This window comes from Schistocerca gregaria, chromosome 5 (assembly GCF_023897955.1).
Source record: "Schistocerca gregaria isolate iqSchGreg1 chromosome 5, iqSchGreg1.2, whole genome shotgun sequence".
NCBI lineage: Eukaryota > Metazoa > Arthropoda > Insecta > Orthoptera > Acrididae > Schistocerca > Schistocerca gregaria.
The window spans coordinates 375,778,808-375,799,238 of record NC_064924.1 but is presented as its reverse complement, the minus strand read 5'-3'; the positions used below and the strand labels follow the sequence as shown (position 1 = coordinate 375,799,238).

General features: G+C 48.1%; 1 protein-coding gene across 3 annotated transcripts in view; it reads right to left on the bottom strand.

Moving 5' to 3' along the window:
* LOC126272536 (uncharacterized) overlaps nt 1–20,431 on the bottom strand; it is a 431,400-nt gene that overhangs the window by 25,472 nt on the left and 385,497 nt on the right. For all 3 annotated transcript variants that reach the window (XM_049975453.1, XM_049975451.1, XM_049975452.1), the window contains one exon: nt 2,281–2,459. In XM_049975453.1, coding sequence (XP_049831410.1) covers nt 2,281–2,459 — 179 coding nt within the window. The remainder of the gene's footprint in view (nt 1–2,280; nt 2,460–20,431) is intronic.

Below are 20,431 nucleotides of genomic sequence, written 5' to 3'. Positions count from 1 at the left end.
GTAAGTAATGTAACAAGACAGTAAGCGGGTGTTGTACTCGCTGTTGGACTTTTCGGTGCAAGTGCTATTATTCCTGGAACTGTAGCCGTATATAGCTTGTTTTCCGTCTTATCTGTAGTCACTTCGCCTATGATATGCTAATATTTAGTGCAAAATTCATATGGGTGCCCATCAAATCTCGGATCTCTGTTTCGTGACAAATTAGTGATTTCCAATTCGTCTTCCGTCGCAAGTTCCATCAACGAAGTTCTACTTTTGTTGCCTACATTCCGTTCACAACTGTTTAAGAACTTAGCGATTTTCTTGTCGTCAATTTGGTGATAACTGTTTTGCTCGTTGAAATGGTTTCTTAATGCCAGAAAGTTTGGTGACTTCCGCGTCGTTGTTTGTTCGCTATTTGTTATGTTTCCTAAAATTCTTCCCTTTATTCTTCTTTGTTCGCTTGCTAAATAGTGGAGACTACAGTTTCCTCATATATAGTTTGTGGACCTAACAATACTGCCTTTCAGTACGTCTCAAATTCGAATATTTTCTGTTTGGGTGTCCTCAGTTCCCGTATTTTATCATCGCCATCATATAAAGTGTTCCGTAAGGCGCTGCAATAAAATTGTATGGTATCTTGCATTTCCCTGTATAAGTGACCAGGTTACATCCAACGACTGGTCCAATTTCGATCTCACTGGCTCTCCTGACAGAAGCATTTGCAGTTACCGCTTCTCTGACGATAACACAGTATCCCCACTCCTCCACGCTGTATCCTTTTACACTGGCTCAACCGCCTCTTCTGACACCTACTGGACAATTCCGCATTACTTAGGACTGTCCTCATACATTACTGGCCATTAAAATTTCTACATCAACAAAAAATGCAGATGATAAACGGGTACACATTGGACAAATATGTTATACTTAGAACTGACATATGATTACATTTTCACGCAATTTGGGTGCATAGATCCTGAGAAATCAGTACCTACAACAACCACCTCTGGCCGTAATAACCGCCTTGATACGCCTGGGCATTGAGTCAAACAGAGCTTGGATGGCGTGTACAGATACAGTTGCCCATGCACCTTCAAGAAGATACCACAGTTCATGAAGAGTATTGACTGGCGTATTGTGACGAGCCAGTTGCTCGGCCACCATTGACCAGACGTTTTCAGTTGGTGAGAGATGTGGAGAATGTGCTGGCCAGGGCAGCAGGCGAACATTTTCTGTATCCAGAAAGGCCCTTACAGGACCTGAAACTTGCGGTAGTGCATTGTCCTGCTGAAATGTAGGGTTTCGCAGGGATCGAATGAAGGGTAGAGCCACGGGTCGTAACACATCTTAAATGTAACGTCCACTGTTCAGAGTGCCGTCAATGCGAACAAGAGGTGGGCGATACGTGTAACCAATAGCACCCCATACCTTTACGCCTGGTGATACGCCAGTAAGGCGATAACGAATACACGCTTCTAATGTGCGTTCATCGCGATGTCGCCATACACGGATGCGACCATCATGATGCTATAAACAGAACCTGGACTGATCCGAAAAAATGACGTTTTGCCATCGTGCACCCAGGTTCGTCGTTGAGTACACCATCGCATGCGCTCCTGTCTGTGACGCAGCGTCCAGGGTCACCGGAGCCATGCTGCTGCAAACGTCGTCGAACTGTTCGTGCAGATGGTGGTTGTCTTGCAAACGTCCCCATCTGTTGACTCAGGGATCGAAACGTGGCTGCACGATCGGTTACAGCCACACTGATAAGATGAATGTCATCTCGACTGCTAGTGATACGAGGCCGTTGGGATCCAACACGGCGTTCCGTATTACCCTCCTGAACCCACCGATTCCATATTCTGCTAACTGTCATCGGATCTCGACCAACGCGAGCAGAAATGTCACGATACGATAAACCGCAATCGCCATAGGCTACAATCTGACCTTTATCATAGTCGGAAACGTGATGGTACGCATTTCTTCTCCTCACACGAGGCATCACAACAACGTTTCAGTAGGCAACGCCGGTCAACTGCTGTTTGTGTATGAGAAATCGGTTGGAAACTTTCCTCATGTCAGCACGTTGTAGGTGTCGCCAACGGCACCAACCTTGTGTGAATGCTCTGAAAAGGTAATCATTCGCATATCACAGCATCTTCTCCCTGTCGGTTAAACTTCTCGTCTGTAGCACGTCATCTTCGTGGTGTAGGAATTTTAATGGCCAGTCGTGTACTTTTTATGAGATAGCGTGCGTAGCGCGTTATTTTAGATGGTAGATGAGAGCCGGCGGCGTACCTGCGGCGCCATGTCGCCCGCGGCGATGGCCTGCCGCAGCTGCGGAGCGTCCTCTGCGTTCCTGTTGCCCGGAGCCTCTGCCGCCGCCCGCAGCAGCCTCCCCACGCTGCAGTGCGCCCAGCCCGCCGCCGCGCGCACCACCTTGTCGCACAGCGCCGCCTTGTTGCTGCCCGGACCGCCTGCACAGCACCACACACACACACTAGAACTAAACACACGGACACAATAAAGGCAGGAAAAACAACTCCAGTACACAGAATGAACCGAAATTTCAACGACAAAATGTTTTGTAGGTGTTCATTGGCAGCACACGTACAAGGGTACCTCCCCATCGCACCCCCTCAGATTTAGTTGTAAGTTGGCACAGGGTACCTCCCCATCGCACCCCCTCAGATTTAGTTATAAGTTGGCACAGTGGATAGGCCTTGAAAAACTGAAAACAGATCATTCGAGAAAACAGGAAGAAGTTGTATGGAACTATGAAAAAAATAGCAAAATATATAAACCGAGTAGTCCATGCGCAAGATAGGCAACATCAAGGAGAGTCTGAGCTCAGGAGTGCCGTGGTCCCGTGGTTAGCGTGAGCAGCTGCGCAACGAGAGGTCCCTGGTTCAAGTCTTCCCTTGAACGAGAAGATTAGTTTATTTTATTTAATTTATGATTATCACATCCACAAGAAAACCTAAATCGGGCAAGGTAGAGGAATCTTTTTACCCATTTGCCAAGTCTACAAGTTAGGTGGGTCGTCAACGTATTCCTGTCATGTGACGCATATGCCGTCACCAGTGTCGCATAGAATATATCAGACGTGTTTTCCTGTGGAGGAATCGTTTGACCTATCACCTTGCGATCAAATGTTTTCGGTTCCCATTGGAGAGGCACGTCATTTCGTTTATTAATCGCACGGTTTTGCGATGCGGTCGCAAAACACAGACACTAAACTTATTACAGTGGACAGAGACGTCAATGAACGAACGGACAGATCATAACTTGGCGAAAATAAAGAAAGTAAAGTTTTCACTCGAGGGACGACTTGACCCAAGGACCTCTCGTTGCGGAGCTGCTCACGCTAACCACGCGATCACGGCACTCCTAAGCTCACACCATCCTTGATGTTGCCTACCTTGCGCATGGACTACTCAGTTTGTATATTTTGCTTATTTTTTTCATAGTTCCACACAACTTCTTCCTGTTTTCTCGACCCATCTGTGTTCAGTTTTTCAAGGCCTATCCACTGTGCCAACTTATAAATATATCTGAGAGGGGTGCGTTGGGGAGGTTCCCTTGTTAGAAGGTGCAACAGTCTACCAAAGAGACTGCTTACGCTACGATTGTCCGCTCTATTCTGGAGTACTGCTGTGCGGTGTGGGATCCGTATCAGGTGGGACTGACGGGTGAGATCGAAAAAGTACTAAGAAGGGCAGCTCGTTTTGTAATAGCGCGAAATAGGGGCAATAGTGTCACAGACATGATACGTGAATTGGAGTGGCAATCATTAAAACAAAGGTGTTTTTCGTTGCGGAGGGATCTTCTCATTAAATTTCAGTCACCAGTTTTCTCCGGCGATTGCAAAAACATTCTGTTGGCACCCAAATACATAGGGAGAAATGATCATCACGATGAAATAAGAGATATCAGGGTTCGCAGAGAAAAATTTAAGTGCTCGTTTTTCCCGAGTGCCGTTCGAGAGTGGAACGGTAGAGAGACAGCGTTAAGGTGGTTCATTGAACCCTCTGCCAGGCACTTTATTGTGAACAGCAGAGTAGTCACGTAGATGAAGGAATATTTTCGGATAGGGAGAGGCAACTAGGTTCATATCACGGATTTGATTTACTTCAAACTTGGCACACTTCTAACAGTCCATTAGAGCAACATAATGTGCAAGTAGTACACCTTACTACTTACACGGTTTCGAGAAAATCGAAGAATAACTTTAGGTGTCATTGAAATACCAGTGAGTCGCGACCTTGATCAAGAGTTGGCGGCCGTCACGTGGTTAGCGTTCAAGCTCCGTAATTGGTGGATCCCTGGTCTAATCTCGCTCATGTTTCTCTTTTACTTTATATGTTTTCAGCAGTATTCACATAATTTCATACATACAACTTGTGATTCACAAGTTTCAAGACTGATTCATTTCTGAGTAGGGGAGCGCGCGGACCGGTTCCGCCAGGTCGGTGAAATAGTGGGGGGCCTCAGGTAGCGAACTGAAGCCGCAGCGGTCTAGGGCGCTCCAGTCATGGACTGTGCGGCTGGTCCACGCGGGGGTTCGAATCCTCCATTGGGCATGGGTGTGTGTATTTGTCCTTAGGATAATTTAGGTTAAGTAGTGTGTAAGCTTAGGGACTGATTACCTTAGCAGTTGAGTCCCATAAGATTTCACACACATTTGAACATTTTGAAGCTTCGGCAGTTGCCTCCGGAACCCTGGATAGCGCGCATCGCTTGCAGCGTGAGTGCGTGTCATTGACCTCGGTAGAAAAAATGGGAGAGGCGAAAATGGAGCAGCACTTGGAGCAGCGTTATGCGATTAAGTTTTGCGTGCAACTAAACAAAACTGCCACGGAGACCCTCGGTATGATTCAAAAGCCCTTTAGAGAAGAGGCCATGTCGCTTACAATGGTTTCCATGAGGCACAAAGTTTCAAAGATGGCCGCGGGAATGTTGAAGTCGACGACCGCTCTCGGAGGCCATCACCAAGCTGAACGGATCAAAATGTGGAGAGAGTGCGGGAACTTTTAAACAATGACCGTCGAGTTGAGCGATCGAGTTCGCCGCGTCCGCCCGGCGATCAAGGGCGATTGGATTCTCCATCACGACAACGTGCCCGCTCACACGTCGGGCGCCGCCGCCGAAGTTTTGGTCAAATTCAACGTGACAACACTGCCGAGGCCACCCTACAGCCCCGACTTGACTCCAAGTGACTTTTTCCTCTTCACCCGAATCAAGATAGGCCTAACAGGGAAGCGGTTCGACTCCATCCATGCCATCCAGCAGGCTGAACGAGAGCCCTTGACAGCATGACGCCCGAGGCCTTCCAGAAGGGCTACGAGCAGTGGAAGACGCGCTGGCAGCGCTATGTTGATGCTGAAGGGTCATATTGTGAAGAATTTTATACGCTGTACTTAATTTTCCAATAAATTTCTAGTTCTGAGTAAAGTCTTGAAACTTTTGAATCAGACTCTGTATAACCTTTGAAAGGTAATATGATCAAAAGACATGTGTATTTGCATGAAATTACATTCAATTCTCAACGTTATTTGGTTGTTTGCTAAAATTAGGGTTCCGAATCTCTTTGGTAAAAAACGGAACCCTTACAGCAACACATTGTAGTCCGTTGTATGTCTGTCGAAACAACTATTTCTCAGAAATTGGCAAACGATCAAGTTGTAATTTATGTCACATACAAAAATCTATAGGCCCTTGCGGGGTAGTAACTGTAAGCTTCTAAGGTAATGCAGCCAAACGATACGGCCATTTATGTCACATATTTTGATATTCGCAAACTCCCTCATCAAAATTTATAGGTTCCTTCCCGTTGACCTAGAACCATGAAATTTGGCAAGAAGCAAGGTTTCACAGTACAAGAAAAGGAAAAAAAGTCCGTAAATTCCTAATTCGTAATTCTATCACATTTCTTTTGTTAGCTTTCACCTGACGAATACTTATAATTAAAACAGTTAGTATTTCTGCATGCAGGCTGACTGAATCGCAATGGTAAAAGTCAAACATCAAGCAAGGAATGGTTTTATTCCTCATATGGCTTGTTCCCCAGTGTATCCTTCGTCAGATATGAAGGAGCGATTGCTGCACTTAGGTACGACGTTTCAAGTTCTATGTAAAACAAGTCTGTGTAAAACAGATTGGTCTGATGTTAGACTTTTATCATTCTGACTCAATCAGCTTGTATGGAGAACTACTGATTACTGTAATAAATTGCCTGTCTCCGGCATGGTTTTATGTGACGTTTATATTATTGAAATTAAAACACTGTCGAAAATCTTAAAATCCTTGGGGCGGATATCTTGCCAGTATCAATGCCGGTAACAGGAAAAATGCTCGAGAATCTGATTCTCCGGAATGAATGAACTGCCTGTATAGATAATTAAGTTTGTATGGCACCCTCATTCCAAGAGTCCTATTCGCACCCCGCCAGTTTTTACAGCAAGTATTACGCTGCTTGTTATTCCTGTATGCACATTAAAAACCTTATGAAGCGCCTTCGGTTCTTCGTATTTGATTGATAACGACCAAGAAATTTCTTCTCTTGGAAATGCTATTAAAATACATTCAACCGTACGTGGTCAATTTTCAGCGACAACATTTACGACAGTGTTGTGTTACGCATGGTTTGCATCCATATTATCGGAAAAAAGAGAAATTTTCCAAAATGTCAGCCGACCGCTGTGCGCGAGCGGTAGTAGGCGCTTCAGTCCGGAACAGCGCTGCTGCTACGGTTGCAGGTTCGAATCCTGCCATGGGCATGGATGTGTGTGATGTCCTTAGGTTAGTTAGGTTTAAGTAGTTCTAAGTGTAGGCGACTGATGACCTCAGATTTTAAGTCACATAGTGCTTAGAGCCATTTGAGCAAAATGTCAATGTTTTTCTTTTTCCTTCGAAACTCTGAAGATTACATGTGTATTCACGAAAATTGCATTCATTCGGTGTATTAGATACCGTTTCAGTTTATGTTTTCCATGTCTGTGTGGAAAATATCATCCTTCAACTTGTAATGTTGAAATCACATCCGAAGATTAACCGCACATTACCCTCCCAGTCTGGCATATTGTAAATCATTGCGTTAATGAATAGCGTTATTTACACCTTTATTTATCGACGTTTGACTTGAGCTTCCCAAGCCTGTCCCTCGTCCTTGGAACGTGCGTATGTAGATCGTAAGCGTCCAAGTGCACAGCAGTTCTCGGTTCCTGCCGGTTGCGGGTATAAGAGATTTCGGAAATCACGACAGGCACGTATTTTCAGAAAAAAAAACTTTAGGTGATTTTCTCGAATTCGTTCAAGTAGTACGCCTTATTTGAGTGTAAGGAACCCGCAGTCTCTGGTGGTTCACTAGACATATAGTTATGGTTTCTTCAGTTTGCTATCGCAGTTAACTTTGTTTTTTTTTTTTTATGGTCGTTCACATTATGCCCGTTGTTTACGGTCACCCTCAAACGACAGTTTATAAAGAGCTTCTCCTGGCCTACACAGCAAGTAACATTAACTCACCTCTGGAATTTAAACTAACTTCGCGCCCACTGTGATCTATGGAAAGAACCAGCTCCTTATCTATTCGCAAGGGGTACCGAATTAATTAGGAGGCTGAGTTAGGTGGAATGTGCTGCAGCTAGAGGTCAGAAACGGAGTGAGTAGGAGTCCGGTGTAGCGGGTTGCATACTTCGTAAGTCAAGTCACTGTTCCGTCAGTACTAACGGGCTTCAGTTATCCACACTGTAGTTCCACGAGTATGACGAGTCTGAAAATTTAGGCGGCGCCGTCGCTACATACTTAGAGACTCTATAATAAATTTCCTTTACTATACGTCTGTGGTCACAAATTTTTAGTCGTCAGACTACCGGTTTCGGTCTATAATTCCCCTGCGGGTTCGGGGGTAAGAATAGGCCCACGGTATTCCTGCCTGTCGTAAGAGGCGACTAAAAGGAGTCTCCAAAGTTTCGGCCTTATGTGATGGTCCCCTCTTGGGTTTGACCTGCCATTGTCAAAATTTCCGTTGTTAGTGCGTGCCATTTGGGGAACGACGCCTTACGTGGTGTTTTTCTATTGGTCCATCATGCACCTTTATCTTGCATGCTATCTGTTGTCGTGTGGAGGGATTTACACCCCATGTCTTCTGGGTTGCCTCCTCGTCTTGTGCGCAATCCCCTTCTTAGCGCCCACGACAACTGTGGACCCTTTCAACACCTAAAATCCAGCACGGTAGCCAGTCCGTTGTGGTGGGGTCGTCATGTACCCACTTGGTGGTAGCCCCCTGACCACGCAGGGATCGCACTACATGTGCCAGAGCTGTTTCCTCCCCATGCATGCCAAGGAGTATGTGCCCATCTTGTCTGGGGCACGGGGACTCCGCGCAATGGGATATCAGCCAGGTACCCGTTGCTTTGGCTGGGTGGCGCCCTTAGGGAGAGCCCTCGTTCGGAGTAGGTGGCATCTGGGCGGATGTGGCGCAATGAAGCGCAATAAATCTCACCAAGCTGCTGGTCGCACTGCCACCAGCGTCTCTAAGCGAGGCAGAATTGAATTCGATGCTGCACAACATGATCCTCAGTCGTTCCCCTCGTTGGCTGCGCCGTGGGAGGGACGCAGATCTAGTGCCAAGCAGGAGCCTTATGTACCACAATACCTTGTCTGCAGCAGGACTGATGGTGACTCCTTTCTTTCGACAAAGCCTATGTTTTTTGTGGAACACCTGGAGGATAAGTTTGGGGAAGTGGCGGGGTTGTCTAAAATGAGGAATGGGTCCATCCTCCTCAAGACGTCCTCCCCAGCCCAGTCACGGGCGTTGCTCTTGTGTGATAAGCTGGGAGACGTCCCTGTTACCGTCACTCCCCACAGTAGCTTAAATATGGTCCAGGGGTTTATTTACCATCGCGACCTCTTGTTACAGTCAGATGACGAGCTGAGAGCTGACTTGGAACGACGTGGTGTGCATTTTGTCCGTCGTGTGCACAGAGGACCCAAGACCAACAGGGTGGCCACCGGTGCCTTTATCTTGGCCTTCGAGGGTGCTGTATTGCCTGAGAAGGTCAAGGTAATGGTTTACCGTTGTGACATCAAGCCATACATCCCTCCCCCAATGCGGTGCTTCCAGTGCTGGAAGTTTGGGCATATGTCCTCCCGTTGCCCATCCAGCGCCACATGTCGAGATTGCGGACGCCCCTCTCATCCCGATTCTCCATGTGCGCCTCCGCCTGTCTGTGTCAACTGGGGGGAACACCACTCTCCATGCTCGCCAGACTGCCCCGTTCCTCATAAGGAGCGGAAGATTATGGAATTTAAGACCCTGGACCGGCTTACTTATCGCGAGGCAAAACTGAAATTTGAAAGGTTGCATCCTGTCCCTCTTCAAACTTCTTATGCTGCAGCCACGTTATCGTCGCCCTCGCGGGCGGCAGTTGTCGCCTCATCTGTGCCGCCTTTAGTGGGCCCTTGGGGCCGTACATCTCTGTCTGCCCCCCTCGTGTCTGGGGGCAAGCCTTCCTCTGTTGCCCCCTTAGCAGTTGGGGGCAAACCCCCTTCTGTCACTCCCTCCGCACATGCTTCGGGAGTGACATCTGCTCCAAAACCAGGGGGCTCGATCCCTCCCCCTCCCCCTCCTTCTCCGCCGGCGTAGTCTCTGCCGGCTCCTCTCTTGCGGAAGGGGTCCCTTGGGGCCCTCCCTTCTTCCGTTTCTTCTGCTACCCCGCTGGATGTCAGCCAGTGGCTGAAGGTTCCTCCACCTGCTGGTCATAGGGCTTCTGCATCGTCGTCAGCCTACGACGCTCCTTCAGAGAAACTCTCCCAGCCCTCTAAGCGAAAGGACAGACGCGAGAAGAAGGAACGGAACGTGTCCAAGAAGAAGGACGCTCCGGCAGTTTCAGTACCGCCTGCTGTCAATAGTTCTGGCTCTGGGGATGAGGTGGAGATCCTCGCCTCTGCCGCGGATCTCGCCCTCACGGAACCCTCGGTGGCCTCTCCTATGGACACAGCTGACTCTCGCCCAGTGGCGGCCGTTGACTCTGCGGCGCCGTCTGCCTCTTAGTCGCCTTCACGCCCTCCCAGTCCCTTCCTGCTTCCATTCTCCAGTGGAATTGCGGCGGTTATTTCCGCCACCTGCCTGAGCTCCGGATGCTTCTGAGTGTTTCCCCTGTTCTCTGCATTGCTCTTCAGGAAACTTGGTTTCCAGCAATGCGGACCCCTGCCCTTCGCGGTTATCGGGGATACTATAAGAACCGCGCTGACTGTCAACGAGCTTCAGGTGGTGTTTGCCTCTTTGTTCACCACTCTGTCTGTAGCTCGCCAGTACCCCTTCTGACGCCTTTAGAGGCAGTCGCTGTCAGGATTGAGCTCTCGCCGGCTATTATTGTTTGCTTTGTTTACGTTCCTCCGTATGGGCAGCTCCCCCGACATGTCTTGGCTGCGCTGCTGGCTCAACTCCCGCCGCCATTGCTGCTTCTGGGCGATTTCAATGCCCACAACCCTCTATGGGGTGGGACTGTCTCCGATGACCGCGGTCGTGCTGTGGAGCATGTGTTGGCTCAGCTCGATCTTAGCCTCTTGAACACCGGTGCTCCCATGCATTTCAGTGTGGCGCATGGCTCGTTCTCGGCCATCGATCTCTCTCTTTGCAGCCCCGAACTTGTCCCATCCCTTCACTGGAGAGTGCATCCTGACCTGTGTGGTAGTGACCATTTTCCCATCTATTTGTCACTTCCCCAGTATCATTCTTCTGGGCGCCTGCCCCGCTAGGCTCTCAACAGGGCTGACTGGCCGGCTTTTACTTCCGCTGCCACCATTGCTTCTCCCCCACAGGGTGACATTGACGAGGTGGTCCGTGTCTTGACCTCGTCAATTATTTCTGCGGCCGAGACTGCCATCCCCCGCTCTTCTTGACTCCCTCGGAGGAAGGCTGTCCCCTGGTGGTCACCAGAGATTTCTGAGACTATTCGCGACCGTAGGCGGGCTCTCCAGCGTCATGAGCGGCACCCGTCTCTGGAGACCCTCATCGCCTTTAAGAAGCTCCGTGCCTTGGCCCGTCGTCTTATTGCACGGGGTAAGCAGGAGTGCTGGGAGAAGTACGTTTCATCCTTGGGCTCCCGTGTCTCCCCGTCGCTCGTGTGGTCCCGCATCCGGCGGATTTATGGATACCAGACCCCTATGGGTGTCCCTGGAATCTCCCTGGACGGCGCTGTCTGCACGGACGCTGCCACCATTGCTGACCACCTTGCCACGCACTTTGCTACGAGCTCTGCGACTGCAACTTACCCTCCTGCCTTTCGCTCTCTAAAGGAGCGCGCCGAGCGGACGCCGTTATCATTCCACACACGTCATTCTGAAAAATACAATGCTCCTTTCAGCGAGAGGGAATTCCTCGCTGCCTTCACCGATTGCCCTGATACAGCGCCAGGACCGGACTGCATCCACGCACAGATGCTGAAGCATCTCTCCGGGGACTGCCAGAGACACATCCTCACCATCTTTAACCGCATTTGGAGCGAGGGCGTGCTACCGCCGCAATGGCGAGAGGGTGTTATCGTCCCCATCTTGAAGCCCGGTACGGACCCTCTGGCGGTGGACAGCTATCGTCCCATTACCCTCACCAACGTTATGTGCAAATTGCTCGAACGTATGGTGGGGCGGCGTTTGAGTTGGGTCCTTGAGTCGCGCGGTCTCCTCGCTCCATCCCAGGGTGGCTTCCCTCAGGGCCGGTGTGCTGCGAACAATTTGGTGCGGCTGGAAACTGCTATCCGTACGACCTTTTCCCGCCGTCAGCATCTCGTTGCTGTATTTTTTGATCTGCGGAAGGCATATGACACAACATGGAGGCATCACATCCTTGCTACGTTGCGCGAGTGGGATCTTCGTGGTCAGCTCCCAGCTTTTCTTCAAAACTTTTTATTGCGCCGCTCTTTCCGGGTGCAAGTCGGTGCCGCCTCTAGTTCATCTTATATACAGGAAAATGGGGTCCCGCAGGCCTCGGTGTTGAGCGTTTCCTTATTTCTAGTGGCCATTAATGGTCTGGCTGCAGCCGTGGAGTCGTCGGTGTCTGCTTCTTTGTATGCCGACGACTTCTGCATCTCATTCAGCTCAACGACTACAGGAGTCGCCGAACGCAGGCTGCAAGCAGCCGTTCGCAAGGCGGCATCATGGTCTCTGACTCATAGATTTCAGTTATCTGCGGCCAAGACTCGAGTTATGCACTTCTGCAGGCGTCGGACGGTCCACCCTCATCCGGAACTTTACCTCGACGGTCACCTACTTGAAGTGGTGAACACTAGCCGCTTCTTAGGACTCGTCTTTGATGCCCGGCTCACATGGGTTCCTCATATTACTCAGCTGAAGCAAAAGTGCTGGCGGCACCTCAACGCCCTCCGCTGCCTGAGCCATGCATCTTGGGGTGCAGATCGCAGCACGCTGTTGCGATTGTACAGAGCCCTTGTGCAGTCCAGGCTTGATTATGGGAGCCTGGCCTATGGGTCTGCATCACCCTCAGTGTTGACGTTGTTGACCCCATACGCCATTGTGGGGTTCAGCTTGCAACTGGCATTTTCCGTACGAGCCCCGTGGATAATCTGCTGGTGGAAGCTGGGGTTCCCCCGCTGCGGATTCGCCGCCACCGACTGCTCGCCGACTATGCTGTCCACGTGCATTGCTCACCGGGCCATCCCAATCATCGCCTGCTTTTCCCTGCCAGGGTCCTCCCTCTGCCCGACCGGCGACCTAGGTCTGGGCTTTCCATTGCTGTCCGCGTCCAGTCCCTGCTGTCGGAACTGGGGTCGTTCCCTCTTCTGCCGCCCTTCCGGGCCTGTGCACCCGCGCCTCCCTGATGTATGACCCGTCCGTCCGTCCGCCTGGACTTGGCACGGGAACCCAAGGACTCGGTTCCGCATGGCCCTCCGTCACCGTTTTCTTGCGCTCCTCGCCTCATTTTCAGGCTGTGAGCCTGTCTACACTGATGGTTCCCTGGTGGATGGTCGTCCTGCCTACTCTTTTGCTCACGATGCCCATGTTGAACAGCGCTCCTTACCAGCTGGCTGCAGTATTTTTACTGCAGAGCTGGTGGCCATATTGCGCGCTCTTGAGCATATGCGTTCCTGCTCAGGTACGTCCATCGTCATCTGCAGTGACTCCCTGAGCAGTCTCCAGGCTATCGACCGCTGCTATACCTCTTCTCCTCTGGTATCCTTTATTCAGGAGTCTGTTTTTGCCATTACCCGCTCTGGTCGTTCGGTGGTCTTTGTTTGGACGCCAGGTCACGTTGGCATCCCGGGGAATGAACGTGTCGACAGGCTGGCCAAAGGGGCGGTCGACGCCCCCACTTTGGCGATCGGCCTCCCGGCTCGTGATTTGCAGCTGGCGTTGCGCCGTAAGGTGCTTCAGATGTGGCGTGACGAGTGGCGTAGCCTGACTTCGCCGAATAAACTGCGGGCTGTTAAGGAGACGACCGATGTGTGGCGGTCCTCCCTGCGGGCTTCTCGCAGGGACTCTGTCATCCTGTGTCGGCTCCACATCGGCCATACCTACCTGACGCACGGACATCTTTTGCGTCAGGAGGATCCCCCCCTGTGTCAGTGTGGGTCCCGGTTGACGGTCGCCCACATTTTGTTGGAGTGTCCCCGCCTGCGCACCCTCCGGCAGACTTTTAATCTCCCGGGCACGTTGCCTTTGCTTTTATGCGACGATGCCTCCATGGCTGACGACGTTTTAAATTTTATTCGTGGTAGTCCTTTTTATGGTTCCATTTAGGGGGGACCTGTCCCTTTCCCTTTCTGTGTATCTTGTCCTCGAGTGTCTCATTGGTTGCAGATTTTAATGTGTGTATTCGGATGGTTGACTCTTTCCCAATTTTTGTTCCCATGGTCAGTCAACCAGTCTCCGGCCCTCTTCTTTTCTTCCGTTTCTTTCTGTCCAGTGTTCGTCTGTACTCTCCTTGTCTCTAGTGTTCGCTGCCACATTGGTGTTCTTTCAGTGACTGGGGGGAGGGTCGTCTCCCCCACCCTTGGGGTTTTACCTGTTCCGTAAATTTTGTTTCGCCTGTTTTTGGAATGGGGGACTGATGACCTTAGCTGTTTAGTCCCCCTTAAACTTCCCAACAACCACCACCACCTCGGTCTATAATGACCATCTTGAGATCTGTTTCATGAAAACATGTTCTAATATACTGTAACCATAGTAGCATCGTCAAATAGTAGACACAAAATTAGCGACAGCATCGTCAAATATATATAAATAATCGTCTATACCAGAGTCACCTTGTCAGAAACGGAGCGAGTAGGACTGCTGCTGAAAATGTGACTCTTCTATATACTATTATCAATATATATTTGAGCCGGCCGGAGTGGCCGAGCGGTTCTAGGCGCTGCACTCTGGAAACGCGCGGCCGCTACGGTCGCAGGTTCGAATCCTGCCTCGCGCGTGGATGTGTGTGATGTCCTTAGCTTAGTTAAGTTTAAGTAATTATAAGTTCTAGGGGACTCATGACCTTAGGAGTTAAGTCCCATAGTGCTCAGAGCCATTTGAACTATTTTGAACCATATACATTAGACGATGCTGTGGCTTATTTTGTGTCTACCATTTGACGATGCCACTATGATTACAGTATATTAGAACATGTTTTTGCGAAACAGATCTGAAGATAGTCGTTATAGACCGAAACCAGTAGTCTATCCACAAAAAATTTGTGACCATAGACGTATAGTAAAGGAAATTTATTCTAAACTCGGGTCACTTTTCAATTCGCGACCACGTCCCAGCTTGTGAAGGTAATAGGCTCGTTCTCTCTTCTTGAAACGTACAATACTGAAGGCTAGTCTTGACTTATTATTAGTACGGAAGATGATTATACGATGTTGCTTCCGTAAAGTTGCACTAACAAAGCGAAATAACCGATTGTCTGGATCAGATTTGTAAGGTGTCAGGCAAATCCAACACCTTCCATGAAAACCCTGACATAATAAGCAAATCTACTAGTATGTCACATAGCTCCGAATAAATCGTGACATTAAATTAACCAAAGAAATACGAGTAACGAGTGAGCAAATGGAATACCACAGACTAACACAAGAATGCCTAAATGCATGTCGTACCTTCCCACCGTGAGGCCGACGCAATTCTGAGGGGAGAAACGAGGACAGAAGCCGAGAGCAGAACCGTTTTAAGCTAGAAGGCCCTACGATAAGGGAGGGGCTGGGCACCCACGCCGCGAGACTACCTGTACGACTACACAACCCGCACTTTTTAGCGTGAGACTGTTTCGCGTCTCAGGTACGTCAAGGACGACCCCCAGCCCATGTTAATAGCTAGAGCCCTCCAGAAAAGCAGTATAGATCTTACGACAACACAAAAAGGGCCACTACCACCCGCAAGTTTTAGCGTGAGACTTTTTCGCGTGTCTGTTACATTAGGACAATCCTCCACCCCATGTTAAAAGATAGAGCCCTCCAGAAGAACAGTATAGATCTCACGATAACGCTAAAAGGACCACACCAGCTGCAGGTTTTAGCGTGAGACTTTTTAGCGTCTCTGTTACGTTGCAAACTTTAAAAACATTGCCCCACCATGAAAAGTATAACTTTTCTCATTGGATAGACAGAATTTTTGTAGGCGGAGCTTAAGGTTAACATTGAGACCCTGACTGGTCAGATGAAAACATAGCCAGATAGTTTTTTTAAACCAACTTCGGTAAATTGTAGTAAGGAGAAGTTAGGAAAGAGTGGGTTCCGAGACGGCGAGCTGGATGACGCTGCTTAAACACCGAAAAGGTAATGAACGCACGCGATGCCGCATTTTTGAGCGCATAAGGCTTCACTCAGAACTGCAGAAGTCTCATCTGTTACACCCCTTTCTTTTTGCGTAATACTAGTGTTGATCGTTAATTAAATCTCATGGTGTTCACATTTGCCACTTGAAGAAAAGATCTGAAACACGATGATTTTTCTTTTATATAGTTATTGAGAAGCCACATCAGCCACTGTACTTTACGACAAGTTAGATAAGTAATTAAAGATAATTGAGGGTCACTGTAGACCATTTTGATAGTTTTCTCTTTTGTGAAACTTAATTTAAACCAAGATTATAGATGTGATATGGCATAGGTCATCCTTCGATCGATTGTAGAACTTGGAAACACATTCAGGGAATATTCGTTCACATTTTTGTTGAACGCAGTTGGTTTTTACCATCCTGTATTAAAACATTTCCTTTTATCAATAGTGCAATTTATAAACGATGTTTTGTGAGTAGAATAAAATTTCCATTGGTAAATTTAACTGCTGTTTCGACGTTATTTTACCAGCCTACTAAAAATAGGAAAGCCTTGAACCCTTTCCACTAAATTTAGTTAGTATTAAGATTCTTTTACAGTGCAGTGGAGCTGACGCTGAGATCATTATGTATTTGGTTATATCATCGTTAGTCTCACTGAACTCTTCTGAATTCTACATGTCATGTGTGGTCTGGCGTCTCCTTACCAGCAACAGGTCCCAGGTTCAAACTAAAAAACACGCTCAGAGCGTCGTTGCGCGAAAGTGGTAGGGAGACACGATATAGAACAAACAGACACCACCATGAATGTTTAGAGATTGCCTTTAACGAAGGTGTGTTTAGTGAGACTATGGAGAGTGTCAAGCGTAAATTAATTCATATAGAGTATACAATTGCAGTTATGTTTCATTAGCGGAGGAGTGATATCTGGAATAAGTTTCACGCTGCAGTTCACGCTTCAGACGAAAAACCTACAAATTTATTCCAATGCTAACAAAATGATTGATTTCTTGTTTATTCGCCCTCCATTATGAGAAACAAGTGGTGCGTCAAAAAAATAGTTCGAATGGCTCTGAGCACAATGGGACTTTACATCTGAGGTCATCAGTCCCCTAGGACTACTTAAACCTAACTAACTTAAGGATATCACACACATCTATGCCCGAGGCAGGATTCGAACCTGCGACAGTAGCAGCAGCGCGGTTCCGGACTGAAGCGCCTAGAACCTCTCGGCCACAGCGGCCGGGCTGTCCAAAATGTCGACCACTGTGATCACAGAAGAGTCTAAAGCTGCTACTAACGTACACTTAACACTGCTGAAAACAGCGACTTGAGACAGAACCGAGCAGTGCAGGCTCGAGATCGAACAGTAAAACTGGCATCACTGTTGTTGATAGCGAAGACCATGAGAGAATGTAGGAGGTTTGTTTCCACACAAGACAGGCAACCCATATCGTCTACATTTGTGCTGTAGTGTAGATATTTTAAGCGCAGTACAGATAAATGGCTGTAATAAATCAGACGATATGCAATATCTCTGTAACTAGCCACTGAAGACAATGACTTAAATGTATCAAAATACTCAGAAAACATACCTGAAGGATAACCAAGATGTGATCATACGAAGCATCTTCGCAGAAACGTAACTGACTCGAAGAATATTTGATTAAGAGAATCCAGTACACTGCACTATACGGCGAATGTTCAACAGAAACTAAAGCAATGGCACGTGTTCTCCAAGAAAGCGTAATAGAACAACTAATACTTTCAAAATAGCCTATAGCAACATAAGCCTATTCGTTAAAAATGCTTTTGTGTGCAGCAAAGTATCAACGTTGGAAGAACTTAAGGAATTGGAGAAACGGCGTGGGCAAAATATGTAGTTGGTGCGATGAATCGCACGTCTGCATAAAAGTGGATATAAATATAAGATAATATCTATCACAAAGAGAGAAAAAAAACAATATTATATGATTATAAGGTTACTGGTGAAAATGTTGAGCACGTCATATCATTGAAGTATTTAAGGGTAATTCTAAGAAGCTTTATGTGATGCGACGATAACGTGAAATCAGTATTAGCGACGGCGAATGGAAGATTGATATTTGCTCGAACAGTCCTGGGAAAAAGCAATGCATCTGCAAAGTAAATCGCATACAACAAACTAGTGCGACCAACTTTGGAGTATTGTTCCAGTGATAGGATGGTAATAGGTAGGTACAGTCCACGGGAAATGTAACACAAATACTTGTGGAACTTAAGTGGGAATCGTTGTAGGAAAGGCGACGTAGTTTTCGTTCAACCCTGTCAGGGAAATTTTCGAGAAGCTATGTGACACAGACTGTGCTAACGTTGTGCTGCCACTACAGTATATCTCGCATAGGGATCGCCCAATGTGCGAATGAAATATTAATGAAAATCGATAGTATATATATGAAGATGGTATCTGTTCTTTCAGACATGCCGCGAGTAATGAGTTGATGGGCAAGGGCACTATGAATATAGCGCGGGAAATAACTTGCGAATGTGGGTCTCACGGGAGGCGTGCAAGAGATAAGTCCCTGCAGTCACACTACCCTCTGTGTCCTCGGTGGCTCAGATGGATAGAGCGTCTGCCATGTAAGCAGGAGATCCCGGGTTCGAGTCTAGGTCGGGGCACACATTTTCAACTGTCCTCGTTGACTTATATCAATGCCTGTATGCAGCTAAGGGTATTCATTTCATTGTAAAATCGATAACGTTGGTACGATGTTCCCTTTGCCATGCACTGAACAGTGACTTGCGGAGTACATACGCGGTCCAGTCAAATTAATCTGACCAACTCCTACGTTCGTGGTTAACGTGCAATAACCACTCACAGTCGGCACGTGGCCGCATTAGCAGTGGAGGGTATGTAAAGCGTGCCGGAGGGACGCGGAAAACATTGCACTCATTGATATAATGCAGAAACAGAGTGATTTAACTGAGATCCGAAAGGGCATGATGATGATGATGACGATGATCATCATCATCATCGAGCCAAGGGTGGAAGAATTTCCGAAATGGCTAAGTCAGTTAAGTGTTCGAGAGCCGCCGTGGTTAAATTACACCGTGCAAGGCAAAATGGTGCTGTCCTAAACCGGCGCCAAGGTAAACGTGGTGCGCCACGAGCCATAGGTGACAGGGGTGAACCACGGCTGCAGAGATGGGTACCGGTGAACAGACATGCAACTGTTGAGCAACTGACCACCCAGATGAATCAATGGGCTACCAACGGTGTCTCTTCAGCGAACGTTGCTTCATATGGACCTCCGCAGCAGGAGCCTGGTTCATGCCCCCATGCTGACTGCTGTTCACCGGCGACGATGGCTGGAATTTGCACTCCAGTGTTCCAACTGGAAGTCCACTGAGTGGCGACAGGTGGCCGTTTTAGATGAATCACGTTTTATGCTTCATCAGAAGGATGGCCGTTGGGGTCTAGGGCTACTGCGTGAAACGCATGAAAGGAAACACCCTGCAACATTCGTCCGAAGGTTCTAGGCCAGAGGAGGGAGCGTTATGGTCTGGGAATGTTATCGTGGCAGTCCCTGAGTCATCTCGTCATTCTGAGAGACACAATGGATCAACAAGTATGCGACCATTCTTGGGGACCATGTCCGCAGTTACGTGCAGTGTATTTTTCCTCGGCACGATGTCATCTACCAGCAGTACAATGCAACGTGTCACTCAGCGCCTAGCATATGTTCGTGGTTCTAAGAGCACCAGGATGAGTTTGCCATACTTTCCAGGCCAGCAAACTTTCCGGTTTTAAACCCTGTCTAGAACCTGTAGGACCACCTCGGCCGGAGTGTTCGCGTCCATGCATCCTCAATCGAGTTGGAAAAAAAGTGCTTGTGAGTGTTATTAGCTGTGACAATGCTTGTTAAAATTCCAGACGAAAGACGGGAGGCGCACGAAACAGGTAGCTGATGCATGAATACTTCACTTAAGTCACTAACAGTTTTATTGCACTACAGATGAGATGACCTGTTAGTGTGGTTTTTCTCGACGACAGCTACTCTAATGGTGACCTACTGTAATGGTAAGGCACCATTAACCGCTGCATGTGGCACATGTTTTTCGTTTCAGATTTTGCAGGCATTTTCATCGCTATTAAATTGGTGGTAAGTTCCTATGGGACCAAACTGCTAAGGTCATCGGTCCCTAGGCTTACACAGTAGTTACTCTAATTTAAATTGACTTACGCTAAGGACAAAACAGTCACACATGCCCGAGGGAGGACTCGAACTTCCGGCAGGGGGCGCCGCGCGAACCGTGGCAAGGCGCCTCAGCTATTGAAAATTCACAAGCTTACATATTCAGGATTTTAGGAATCCGTATGGGAGGAGGAGAAACTTTTTGTACTCCAGTCTCTTTTAAAAATGTGTTACGTTAAGAAAATTTATTTAAATAATTATTAAGATATCAAGACGTCAGTGACGGAGCTTGCTGAAGACGTTGAGTGGAAGCTGCCCACTAACTCTGGTAGATTACTCAACGGCACTACACCACATCGCTAAGACAGTTTTTACAATCTCATGAGACAAAAAACCGGGCGATGTGGCGCAGTGGTTAGACACTGGACTCGCATTCGGGACGACGACTGTTCAATCCCGCGTCTGGCCATCCTGATTTAGGTTATCCGTGCTTTCCCTAA